The sequence below is a fragment of the Silurus aristotelis genome (genome assembly GCF_946808225.1).
Source record: "Silurus aristotelis genome assembly, chromosome: 23".
In the NCBI taxonomy this organism is placed as follows: Eukaryota; Metazoa; Chordata; class Actinopteri; order Siluriformes; family Siluridae; genus Silurus; species Silurus aristotelis.
Window position 1 is genome coordinate 6173012 of NC_139596.1, and position 14165 is coordinate 6187176.

The following is a 14165-nucleotide window of genomic DNA, read 5'->3' on the forward strand; positions in this document are numbered from 1 at the left end:
GGGTAACTGCATGAATTAGCAGGTGTACAGATTTTAAATATTAATATTAATCCAGGTTGAGGTCACTTGTACTAAGAGAGATTGCATCAGAAATAGTATGGGCTGTATGAGGTAGATATAACAATTTCTCATACAATCTAGATGGTGGTTGGGACTTCTGAATGAAGGCTGATGTAATGTGAGACTCTGATTTGGTAACAATTGAGTTTTATAATTTTGTCATTTTTCTTTCTGTCTGTGTCACTCACTTTCTGTGGAAAAATTAAAGAGATCATTTTGTCTTGTCTAAACTTGGTGTTTGATGAATTTTGGCCCACTGTGTTGCAAGTCTTGTTATTGTTTTTGAATTGCCTCCGACTCTCACAGTAAGCTGACTGACAGCAGTTTTTCTGAGCAACCCTGTAATGCCACACAAACAAGCCTACGCTTGTCAACTCTTGGTCTGAAAATCCGAAACCTTCCCACATTTTAATAATTCACACCTTTTATTTGGAGATTTCCTGAAATCAGGGTGAACTTTTACCTTTTTTTTGATGGCACTAATAGTATACTATATCTTATTGATATTTTATTATTATTAGATTATAATATCTAGCTACGATATTAGCTATATTTATTAACATGAACTATTTAAAAGGTATAAAATGTATATTTTCCTTTTATCTTTCATCCAAATGTCATCTATCTCACTTGTCTCTATGCATTTCTTTTTCTTATTTCTTTTTCAAGTATACCTTTTTATTAATACAGGACAATTTTCCTATAAGGGATTTGCTAGTTTACTTGAATGTTTTTATGAATGAAATTGGCATAGATGAGACATCAATGTCTTCATAGTTAATGTATGTCTGAAAGTGTCTTAAATATGAGCCTGGGGGAAAAGTAATGCTCGACTTTGGTTGGATTTTCACAACATTCTTTGTCACTTTCTAACTAATATTTGAGTCATTCTTGGGATGACTATTTTTTTTATATATTTGAGTTATGTTTTAAAGTAGCAGACGTTTTGCTACAGAAAAGAAACTAATAAATACTGTCTGGTATCAGAAAATTGCAATGAGCCTTCCTGTCTTTCAAAGATAAAAAAAGACATCATAACGTATTGTTTTTGACATCCAAATCAGATTACATATAAGAATCGAGTGCAACAGTATCATCATTTGAAAAGCACAGACTGTAGATTCAGTTTGACTGTCAGGGAGTTATATCCCACTGGTTTAAGATTATTTATTTCAGCCTACTTTATTTTTTTAACACCTCATAAGCAATGATCAGAAACAGATACGAATCAAATCATAAATTATAAAAACATAGAGTAAGTTACAGGGTTTTTTTTTTTTTTTTTTAAATAGAAGTTACCTTTTCAGATTGCCATGTTTGGTGTTAAGTGAAACATCTAAGCATTTAAAATATATTTTAAATCATGAATGTTTATACCACTGTAAGTGTATATTTTATGTAGACAGGCGTGTGTGTGTGTGTGTGTGTGCACATGCCTGTGTATGTGTAGTTTAACCCACATTGTTCCTTTTATGCCAATAATAAGACTTTGAGATGTAACGCATGTGACTCGACACTCATAATTCAAACATGATGTTTGTTAGAGGCAAAAACCTTTCAGCGGATCAATTTATTATATATCATTATAAGATGAAATGATTTCCAAATGTTATTCAGATTAGCCTTTACTAACCTTTACAGCATGCTGCTAAACTTTATGCTTCCTCATCAAAAGTGTGTAGGGAATAGCTAGGATGTGAGAGAAAATAGGATGTGCCAGCCTTTCGAGCTTTGTGGCTTTGCTGCTCTATAAATTCTAGAGCTGAACCCCTCTCCCCCCTCTCTCTGTCTCTCAGCTAGAGTTCAGATTCCTTCATTCTGTCTGGGTGGGAGGCTACAGCGAAGCAAATGCACACTGGCAGTGGGAAAATGTGTGTGTGTGTGTGTGTATCCATGTGCATGCTTTCTTAAGCACAAATTTTCCCAAAAAAGGCCTGAGATCGATCTCAGTTTTTAACAAACACCCCCCCACCCCTATTAATCGAGGGCTTCTTGTAGTTTATCCTTCTTTGAATGTCAGTGTTTTAATCCAGCCATCTTTAAAGATGATTAAATAGACATCATGGGATTCTGTAAGTGTCTCTGTGAATCCGTTTCTGGATTTAAGCCTTTGAATTGCTGTAAAAGGGGCTTAAGATTGCATTTTTAGGATTTAACTCTGTCCATTTAAAAGAAATGAAGACTTGAAAGGAAATATCTCAAATTTCTGATGTTGTTTAGTGCCTGGCTTTGATGTGTACAGTTCACACACACACACACACACAGACACAAACGCACACACTTTTTGGTACGCTACTGAAGGTGCTATAAAATGAGTGTGTGCAATCCATTGGACGTATATTTGTTTTGCTCATTTCTGCTAGGGCTCTACAGCACACACATTTAAGCAACATGTTCAGGCAAAATGTTAGGCACAGCCCCATAATTAAGATCGACTGGTTTTACGCATTGCCAACACAACGGAAACACTTTGTCTTTTAGAGATTTTTAGTTTTGCATTTTTAGCTCATCACCATCGCACTGTTTTTGTTTCGCATGATTGGCACATTATCATGAATGTATTTCACCCAGTCATGTCCACTTCCATTTTTTTTAGGTAATAATGACTTGTCATTTTTCAGAAGTCATAATTATATCGCTTGTGTGAACTAGAAAGCTGCTCAGATGTGCAGTGTAAGATCATGGATGCTTCGGTAGGCATTTGGTAGTGAGTTTACTATATTGCTGTGCTACAGACACACCCAACATTAGTAATAGTGCTGCATTACACACCTCTATCACAGACACTATGAAAGGTGAAGCCAAATGCATTCTTGAGGCAAGAAAACAAGTGTTGAATCCTAATCTTATCTGTAATTATAGCATGTCTGGTAAGGCTTGCTGGGAGATTTTGAAGGTTCTGGAGTTTTTTTTAGATAATAAAATATATCATTGAAAAACTGTTGCATATTAGAAGGAACCTAAACTTTGCATCCCATCCTTTATTCTTAGTTGTCTGTACTTTGGACACATACTTTATAATTTAGTTTTGTTTTTCCATAAATTTTACTTTAGTATTTTGTAAATATATAAAGTGCATACAAAGTATTATGCCTGCCAAAAGCTTGGAAACGCCTACTTTTTTAATAGTTTATGAGAGACATGTATGTTCCTTTTGTTTATATGCAACAATTTATGTAATATATTCAATTCAATTCATTTTTATTTGTATAGCGCTTTAAACAATGAACATTGTCTCAAAGCAGCTTTACACAGATAATGCGGTGATTAAAAATGAATGTTCTTTATGAGTAAGTTTGTCCCTGATGAGCAAGCCGGTGGCGAGAATTATTCATATAATGAGATCAAGATTCACCACATGGTCCACATGGAATTGCATGGCGTTGAATTATGGAACGTTGGTTAGTAGTGTTGGTTCAGTTTTCCTTTCACCCTAAATAATTCTCCAACTTTCCCTGCTCCAAAACAATACCAAACTATTAAGCTTCCACCTCCATGATTAACTGTGAGTGTGGTCAATCTGGTAACATCTTAAAGATGTGGGTGTTTCCAAACTCTTATTGGAAAAGGCTCTGTATGCACAAATAATTATTATTTTATGCAGCATATAATTTAGGATATTAAAATAAAAAAAAAAAGCTGAAGATAAACAGTATATCAGATTTTCTTAACAGTGAAATAAAATTATACGCTAAGGTTCTAGATTTGTAGTGGGTGTGTAGTATGCCTAATACGCACCTGTGTGCATTTTTTTTTTTGGACCCTTACATTTTTATAATATATTAAATGATAAAATTATTAATTACCATAATCATTATCTTATTTAAGACTTGTTGATTTTTTTTTATCAATCCTTTTTTGCTGAATAAAAAATGCACAAGTTGAATTTATGTTTCATGACAAAATGCAATACGTTTTCAAATATGGATTTATCATTTTAAAAGTGTGAAGGTCATAAACAGTAAATTGGGCAGTGCAAATGATCTCGACAGATTATGATGATGATTTCAATGGAGGCCATTAAAAACTAGCAGGTCGTACCTTTAAAATTTGTGTGTTTTATGTAATGCACATTAAGATTTTTGTTGGTAGTGACGAGGATGGACAGGATTAGAAATTAGTTTATTAGAGGGACAGCGTATGTAGGACGTTTTGGAGACAAAGCGAGGGAGGTGAGATTTAGATGGTTTGGACATATGCAGAGGAGGGACATGGGGTATATCAGTAGGAGAATGCTGAGGATGGAACCGGCAAAACTGAGTCTGAGTGCATAATTAAGGAGCGTGTTCAGTGAGTTATGCAGGTCGACAGGTCTGTGTGAAAATCTGCACAACTCCTCTGCTTCTCTCTTTTAACACCCGAATGAAGTGCGTAACTCAATACATGAAGTACACGCAGAGGAATGTGACTATCAGTCATTCCAGCAGCATGGCTGGCCTGGGCTCGACTTTCTCAGAGGCTCTTCTGAACTGAACAGGGGGTTGTGTTATTGCTGGAATGCTTCTGTGCTTCAGAAATGTGCTGGCAAATTGGAGGAATGGATATCAGAGAAACTCTGGACTCAAAGGATTCTCCAAGTCAAGCACTCATAATAGGATCTCATGATAAGATCAACTGTGGGTTAAGTAAAAAATAATAAGCAACAGGTCATGCAGTTTTATAGGAGAATTATAAATGACAATTAGCAATTTATAAATAGCAATATTCAATTATGAATTTTGTGTATTTTTTTGTTTGTTTTTTAATAGAAATTACAGGGAACCATTGCTGACTTGCTTCTCTTTTCTCTTGTTATAAGTTAATGAGATTAAAAAAACTAAACTAAAAACTAAAACGTTACACAGAACATGAAAGGCTTTATCTCAGACTCTTACTGATCCTGGAGGCGCCTTAAAAAAAGTAAACTTCTCTTAAGAGAAAACTTCACTATATCGGTGGGTGCGTCACAATCTTCTCCCTAGATAACATGTTAGTGCACTAGGACTCTAATATACTAAACATGGTTTCAGGTGGCATGACCTTACCAGTAATTATTTTCAGTAAATAATTTCCCTTACTAGTAACTGTAAAGCCTGAACATATGATATTTAATTTTGGTATTATTTAAATTTGTTAGCTTTGTCACCGGTTTATGTCGTGGTACTTCAAGCAGTATCTAATGCTAACTAATTGATTTGGGGAAAAAATGGTTAAACTGTAAAGACCACTTAAACAGTGAAGAATTGCTAAAGTTGTAATTTATAGCTGCAACAACAAAGTTGCCTGAGAGATTTTCGCAAACTGAGGAGCTTCAGAAAACGTTGTCATTTGTAGCAAGTAAAGTAGTAAGTGTAGTAGTGAGCATTGTTGCTCCCTAATTTTTGTGGTGCATTGTGCGCTTTTTAAGTCCCAGGGTATTATATTTTGCCATTTTGAAAGCTCTTAAAAAGGTCAACAACTAAATCAATACTTTGCCTCCTGAGCTGAGGAATTGGCTGAAAACTTTTTATCTGAACGTAAACAGGTCATGTACTCACAGTTGTTATGAACTGGCGCATTAATATAAGCATGTTTATTTTAATAGAAACCTAATTGACACCTTCCACCCAGTCTGTTTTGAGAATTCAGCAGTGCTGTGGTGTAAGAAGAGTAGACACTCCTAATTGTTTTTCAAATCATGGTGGGTAATGTCTCATCTTGGTACACAATCTAGGGCCAAATTCCCAGATCTGTTTATAAACAGCAACTTACTGTGATTTGCAATTTAGCAGCTGGATTGTGTGTGTTTTTAACAGAACTTAGCTGTGAGAACTTTCGCTGTGTTTGAGCTACACCCTGTCTACACTGTGGCCCCAATAAAATCTCTAAGGTCAATTAATTTCCCAGGCCCTTGGTCAAGCTGCAGTCTTGGGTAATTAGGCCTGTATCTGTCTTGTACCAACAGCTGGGAAACATCAAGATAAAGTGATGTGAATAGGAGTAAGCAAATCTCAAAAGTAGGAATTCTATTTTTCTGGTTAAAATCCTATTATTCTCCTTTATACAATTGTTTTCTAAAGTATGTGTAGTCTGTCAATTAGACTCCTTTGTTTCAACATATTTTAGACTTCACAGTAACTAATTAAATTCCCATTTATTTGTATAGTGTTTTTTTTAACAATGGGTGTTGTTCCAGAGCAGCTTTACAGAGATAAAGAGGTTATGAAGTTCAATGTACAAGTTTAGTGCCTCAACGTTTGTTTCTTTGAGTGGATCCAGACTCGAAAGAAAACCTGTCCACATCGAGGTTGCACAGAATTTCCAGTCATTATAGTTTCATCATTGTTGAAGTGTACTGTTCAGTGATGGGTGCTTAAATACAGAACTGTTCATGAAAACTACAGTCCTAAGCCAATGTAGTGGACAGAACAGTCACAGTTTTACATTTCAATTTTAGGTGAAAAGCATGTCTATTTAATATAAATAAAAGTCATATTTCTTTGAAGTATATGGTAGCTGTATCTGTGTTACAATCTGGATCATATTTCCGCTCACATAGCTTCCAGTTAGAGTACATGCATAAGTACAAGTTTAAAAAATATTCACATGGCACTGGTCATGTGACCATTTCTACTAAAATTATAATTTGAAACCACTACAGCATATTTTGCATAGTTTGAAAAGAACAGTGGTGCTGTGACTGTTGCCTGACCGTTTCAGGGTTTGGGTTTGAGTTTTGCATGTTCTTTTACATGTCCTTGCTTTTCCTTTTGGTTCTCTGGTTCCCCTTTGCTTTCCAAAAACATGCTTAGTGGTGGACTGGCTACTCTACATTGCATTTAGGTCTCAATAATTTATCTAATTCTGCATCACATTCAAATGTCCCTGGATAAGCACCAAATCCAACTCTGCCTTTATCAGAACACAATCTTTATTTATAATGAATAAACATCTGTTCAACTCCTTTTACTACCTTTTGTGCACATTTGTGACTGGTGGGATTAAACGGATTAATGTCTGCACTTAGTAACATAAATTTGCTTTGAAACAAACAGGAACAAATAACATGGAGAAAATTAACTGCAAATAGCACTCATGCCATAACCCGCGTATGAAGAGGAAGAGAATACGGAGAGAAAAGCATTGTTAATGTTATGTTACATGGGCAATGTTTATAAAATGACTATGAATATGTAACAGATATGTTCTTTTTTGTACCATTTCCTATCAGGCGTTTTTCAGATTAGCATATGAATGGTATATGCAGTAGAGCAGGGGTTGTCAAGTGGTGAACTGTGGTCCAGATGTGAACCCAGTAAAGCATTACAATCGGCCAACCGTGAATGTGTAACTAAACTGTAGCAGTGAAGTTTCCAGAAATGCTTATCTGTATTTCAACCAAATCCTCTGTAGCGGTTCATCCAGTGATACAAAAGGGCTTAAGATATTTAGCATACTTACAGTACTTCCTTTTGCATGCTAAAATGAAGTGAAATATTTTGACCTGGACTTGAAGCTAAATGCAGCACATCAGACCATAAATATGGTTAGAGATTTTTCTATTTACTCTCCCTTTTCTGATCAACATGCTGGCATGTTGGCTTATTTTAAAACGTAAAAGATTGAAATGATGTGTAAAGATGAATGCTTGAATGTAGCCTATGCAGTTTTGTTGTTTTATCTGAGCATCGTTTTAAATACAGAGGAGATGATAATAATAGCACTATTAAAAACTGGCAATGTGAAACACTGCCACAAAACAAAAACGGTTATGTATGTACTATCTATATTTATAGCTGTAAACTAATCTGTTGCTATATCCAATCAAGTCAGCTGCTTTATAGACATTAATGTTGTCTTGTACGTAATTGGCCCATTACAATTTTTGCATGAATACCCCGAAATACACTTTTGCTTCCTTCTCCACCCATGTTCTGGGATATGCCCTCTTGCCATGCATGAATGGATACACACATACACACACTTAAGCTCAGCACAACTGCATGTTTGTGTGTAACTTCCTGTCTACACTCCTCCAAGCCCCACACCCAGCCCACTTCCAACTTACTTCCCCTCTTTGTCACCAGTTACACACACACACACACACACACACACACACACACACACACACACAAAGCATGCGAGCTGGTATTTTAATTATTGATATATATTTACTGTCGCCATCAATAAACACAAGCGGTTGAAACAAATAATGGACATCTGGCTATTATTTTATGTCTCAAACCCTCAATCCTCTAATGGAGTCTGAATTTGCATGTAGAACCGTAACTGTTTAGCTGATAATTCCACATGGAAACCACAGAGGCAGCGGGTCCCACAACTGGAATGTCCTGTGGTCGTGCTGTGCAGTGTGTCGGTGTGGATGTGTTTAGGTGTGGGTGTGGATGTGTATGTGCGGACATGATTGAGTAAGAGAGTTTCATTTTCAGTGTTCACTCTAATACGTGTTTATATTCTATCGCTGTGCACTTCCCTTTAGAGGCCTTTTTTGGGAACCAAGTCACAACATATTTAAAACAGCACCCAAGTTACAATTTCTCAGATACTACAGTCCTTACACTTTGTAAGAGGACTGTAGGATTTATTAAAAGTGGAGACATGTGGTACTGAGTTTTCCTACTTTAAGGGTTCCTTGAGGGTCCTACTTTGAAAGCAAAATCTTGCTCTTCATAGTAGGTTTTTTTTTACTAGTTTCCCCAGAGACACAAAACAAAAAAACCCCGGAGGCCTTTTTTTCTACTAAATACCACTGTAATAAACACACTGTGAAAAACTGCACCTGTTCACAAGATGTCACAGATCATATCCACAAGTACATTATGGGCCAGCTCCTTAAAACAGAAACTTAGCGTTCCACTGTGGGCCTCTTTTTAAAGGTGTATAACCCCAATAAACGTACGGAAGCACTTCTGACAGAGAAACAGTCTTTTGTAAAGGTAGAACTGTTAAAATAATTGGCTTTGTTTGTTCATAAATAGTGCTATCCGGAGCATCTTTTTTGCTGATATGGAAAAAGGGATCATGTGACATGCAGACTGTGACCATAACAACACAATAACTACTGTCAACTTTCTAACTAGTAAAGCTTGTTATTTGCTTGTTTTTGCTGTAGATTAGGTGACAGAATTAAAGAACAATAAGAGCTGCTTCTTTGACCTAAATAGCAAGTCATATGATTCATATATATATGTGTGTGTGTGTGTGTGTGTGAGAGAGAGGGAGGGAGGGAGGAGTGAATCCTCTCTCTCTCTCTCTCTCTCTCTCTCTCTCTCTGTTTGTTTTTCTCAGTTCCTATAGAGATAGTTTACCTATATAAATTTAGGCATGGCTTCAAATCATCATACTCCAAATGACAAAAAATAGGACACTGTTTAGTGACGACTGTAATTTATGAAGAAATCTAGTGATGGTGGTGGTGATCTCATTCTGACCCTGTTTATTTCTCTGGTTCTTTTACAGGTCTATCAGAAGAATGTAAGATTCAGACCCCAGCTTTTACAGATGCAGTGCGACTTTATCGACAGGCCCAAGGCCAGTACGGCACCTGGGACATGATGTGTGGTGTACCTTCTCAGGTAACACATACACACCCTCAACATTTTTTTTTTGCCTTGTTTTATTTGCATTTGTATTAAAAGATTTTAGTATTAGGATTAGATGAGTACATACTGGAGCTTTATTTTTCTCCTGTGCATAAAAATGAATTTTTCCATATTTACCCACTGGCAATTAGGACTGTCCTTATGGTGCCTCAATATTACTGATAATATTTTAATTCCAAGTTCATGGACATATTTTTTAAACTGCCCTAATGTAGACGGTTAGGTTCATAAGAATCAAGATTCTTATCCATTCAATAAGTTTGATATTTGACCTGAAGCACACACTTTTTAGCATGCGAGCTACTTATAAAATGACTAAGTCAAAATGATCTACCTACTATAAAAAATGCATAAATAAATATCTATGTTTTCAATGTCATGCGATCTACCCACGCTACCTTTGCGATCGACCGGTAAATCGCAGTCAACGTATTGGGAACCCCTGACCTAAAGAAATTACGCATAATATATTGCAATGTTCAAAATAGACAAAATATTCTTGTTTTAAAAATGAAAAAGCACATTAATATTGATTTGTGTTTATTTGTTAATGTATTTATTTGAGAAAAAAACCCCAAAAAACTCTAACTTTAAACTCTATTACAAATATTCTTTATCTTCTTGGCTTGTTTTCCGCTTGGTCAAGTTTAGTGAACATTGGAATAATGAAGTATGCTCATTTAAATTGCTTAGCACTTTTTTGTGGGTGTTTTAAGCACCACTATAACACATTCAGTATCAGTTAGACCTATCAGTAGCCAGTTTCATAAGCTTCATAAAGAATAGCAGTAGCACACAATGGCACCTAGCATGTTAGTGAAACATGTTAAGAGGAATATGTAAAACTGCTGACCAGTATACATTGCTGATGTACAGAACACAACTGCTCATAGACTAAAACTTCACTGGTGGTGAAATTCTCTATAGAAAATGTTATCAGGAGAGGAAAAGAACCGTTGGTGCTAAATTGTCTGTTTCCTGGAAATCCACATACTATTTTTTTCTTCTAAAGTATCTAGCTTCTTTATAACTACAGTAATTTAGCCTAATCTATTTTAATAAAGAAGATAATTTTTGTAGTTCCTGACTTGTGAATGGATTTAGGGTCATCTCCGGTTTAGCAGTACATATACACATGTGTTCTGACATGGAGCAGACAAAGTGCTTCATTCTGTTTTTACACAATGCTGAATTTTGCACCTCTGCTTTTCTGTAGGAAGGAAGGAAGGGTAACTGGAGGTCACTTTATCCCGACTGCCATAAATCGAGTCATAATGGGCTACAAATAAATGTCATTACAGCTTCTAATGAGGCGCTACAAGCAGCATAGTCTTGTGCACAGAGCTTTGTGTTAAACTCGGTCAGATGTGTATTATTAACAGGGCAGGGTCGACTGTTTATCAGGAATTACCTTGGTAATGTGTTTCCTGTATACACCATGTGATCCAGATCCTACCTTCATTGTTGCTGAGAAGTGAAAGTTAAGTTGAGTCATTTACAGTTTCTTTTGTGCAAATTACCCCATACGACACTGACCTAATGCCTAATCACATACTTTTTAAGCAATAAGGTTATTTACAGCCTACTTGACTGTTTTGAGCTCATTTCCCCTTATTGTGCAAGGATTTCATTTTAGATACGGCTTTTAGCGGGTGAAAGAGAAACCAAGATCCCTGTAGGTATTTTTCAATCAGGCTTATTCCTCAGACACATGTGTAGCTGTGTGCAAAAGGTTTGTTTTGATGGCTGTGTAAGATATTGACGCATTTACTTTTTCACTCAATACGAGGCCAACAGTAGTTGGTGTGCAGACAGATACACAGACAGACAGACAGACAGACAGACAGACAGACAGACAGACAGACAGACAGACAGACAGACAGACAGACAGACAGACAGACAGACAGACAGACACATACATAGACAGACAGACACATACATAGACAGACAGACACATACATAGACAGACAGACACATACATAGACAGACAGACAGACAGACACATACTTAGACAGACAAACAGACAGACACACACACACACACACTCACTCACTCACTCATCCCAATGCAGAAATTCACAAATACGATAATACATATCCATATACATGATATATTATAAAACATACAACATAATAATAATGGTGGTGCAACAAGAAATATAGTTACTGTCACTGCCCTGAACACCTTTTATTCCTCCACTATAACATTTATGTTAGATTCGTCTAATATTATGGAACACCTGTGGAAAAAACAATTTAATTTCTGCTTTAGCCATGTTGCTATAGAAGCATCAAAATATTGGGAAAATACGTTTCTAGTAAAGTTTCTAGTAAAGCGTTACTGTAACGCAGTTTCTTTTGACAGTAACTAATACTGTAACGCATTACTTTTTAAATACAGTAACTCCGTTACCGTTACCGTATGGTGCGTTACCCGTTAATTTTTAAAATTAATAAATTTTAACTAAAGTCTAGCCTACAGTCTAACCTGTTTACAGCAGCGACACATTGTAGGATTGGTGGATGAACCACTGTAAACACGAAGGAGATGCACTGTGGGCGTGTCTCCGTTTATTCAGGTCTGTGCTGCAGTAATGGCGAGTCGAGGCGAGAGCAAGACGAGTTTCTCAAAGTGGAAATATGCTCATTATTTCACTTTAGTTGAGCATAAAGACAAAAACCTTTTAGTCAAATGTAAGCTGTGTCTTTCTGGTTTGAAGGTTGTATCTACTGCAATAGCAGCAACTCCAATCTGTCGAAGCTCCTCCAAAAACTCCATGCCTCGACGAAGCTAGAAGCTACATTGTTGATAGTTTTCATACTTCAGCTGTGAAAGGAACATTGTTAAGAGCTCAACACAACAGCTTTTATGATGCAGAAGCCACTTTAGTTTTTGATTGTGAATATATTATTCAGCTTGTTTTGTTATTTATTTCAGAAATCCTTGTGATATATTCAGTGTGTGCTGGTCTGACTTTAATAAAATAGTGTTTAAAAATGACTTTGTGTTTAAGTCAGTTTTGTGTTTGTATAGATCATAACGCATAAAAGGGCATTAATGGGAACATTTAAATAATGTTCTTTTAAAAAAGTAACAAAAAAGTTACTTTTAACAGTAACGCATTACTTTTTGGTGTAAGTAATCAACAAAGTAATTGAGTTACTTTTTGAATAAAGTAGCTAGTAACTGTAACTAGTTACTATTTCTTAGTAACTAGCACAACACTGGTTGTCTATGCAACGAGATGCGATTTGCATTGTGCTCAGTAATGCAGATCTTTACTGGGAAATATTTAAGAAACTTGATTTGGAACAAAGCACCTTTTGACAATGTTTGCAAATAAAAACAGCATAATTTAATTTTTATACTGTATATTTTATGTTGTATATATGATTTTATTTATGATGTATATTGGATAACTTTTCAGATATCAGGCTCACATGTGCTGAGTATTCTGATTTATAATTGTAAAACCACATTGTCTTGGACTTGTTTAAAACCTGGGAACACTGTGGCTTTAAAATCAGGCTCTACATGATCGCTTGAGTAATCTATCTACACTGGTTCAACGACTCTCTGTTCAGTTTGACAGCCTAATGTGAATTACATATCTGATTAGATCTATGATTAGGTCTTTTTATGTCCGTAATTTGTCATAGGCTGCTTGGAGGATTCACCAAGTAAAAATGTCTGTCTGTAACAGTGTACATGTGACAAACTCGTGAATCTTGAATGAATTGTGTAAAGCATTTGTGTTGTGTCTGTGCTTAAAGTTATTCTGCTGAACTGAGGGCTCATCACTTCATAATGCAGTGATCTCCTCAGCCCTTAGGCATGTTTGTTCCAGCTCTGTGACTGTATCAGGGAAATAGAATAGCATTTATTTGTTAAATGTACATTACAGCACAGTGAAATTCTTTAGATGTTGAATAACAGTTGATCTGTTTGACCAGATAATTTTTCATACTGCAGTCTTGCTGAATTCTGGAATCGGATTGGTTCAAAAAGGTGTTTGTTTATTTTCTATTAAAGCATAAATGGTTTATGTAATCGTATTGTTTCTATAGTAATAGCTCACCTGCAGGGAGAATATAATCCATGTACAGTGGAGTAACATTAACAATAAGACTGAATGAAAGCCTCCAGGACAGAGGACCTCATGCTTACTTGTTAGCACCATTCTGTATTTTATTAATAATTACAAAAGGCACACAAATATTTTCTGGCCAATTGGGAACACAAAATAAAAACATGCCAGAACACGCTATTATTGGAATAGAAACAATTTGTATTGGTTTCATTGGTTTCTACAGAATCTAATACTGTTGCGTTTACAGTCTCTTCCTACAAAATTAAAGATTAAACCCAATTTTCCCCAAAGAACATAAATTTCAATTGAAACCATGCATGTTATGAGGTAAATGTTGCAAAAATGAACACACACAACACTATGGTATGAACAGGTAGATGTTAGTAAGTAGAGAGGAGTACAGGTGTGGTCTTTAACAGTTACATAACGCTATT

General features: G+C 35.8%; 1 protein-coding gene across 1 annotated transcript in view; it reads left to right on the plus strand.

Annotated features, from left to right (window-relative positions):
* Window positions 1-14165, plus strand: part of niban2b (niban apoptosis regulator 2b) — a 44181-nt gene that overhangs the window by 18580 nt on the left and 11436 nt on the right. Inside the window, exon 6 of the mRNA XM_083526848.1 lies at window positions 9499-9614. Within this exon, the coding sequence (XP_083382974.1) occupies window positions 9499-9614 (116 nt within the window). The remainder of the gene's footprint in view (window positions 1-9498; window positions 9615-14165) is intronic.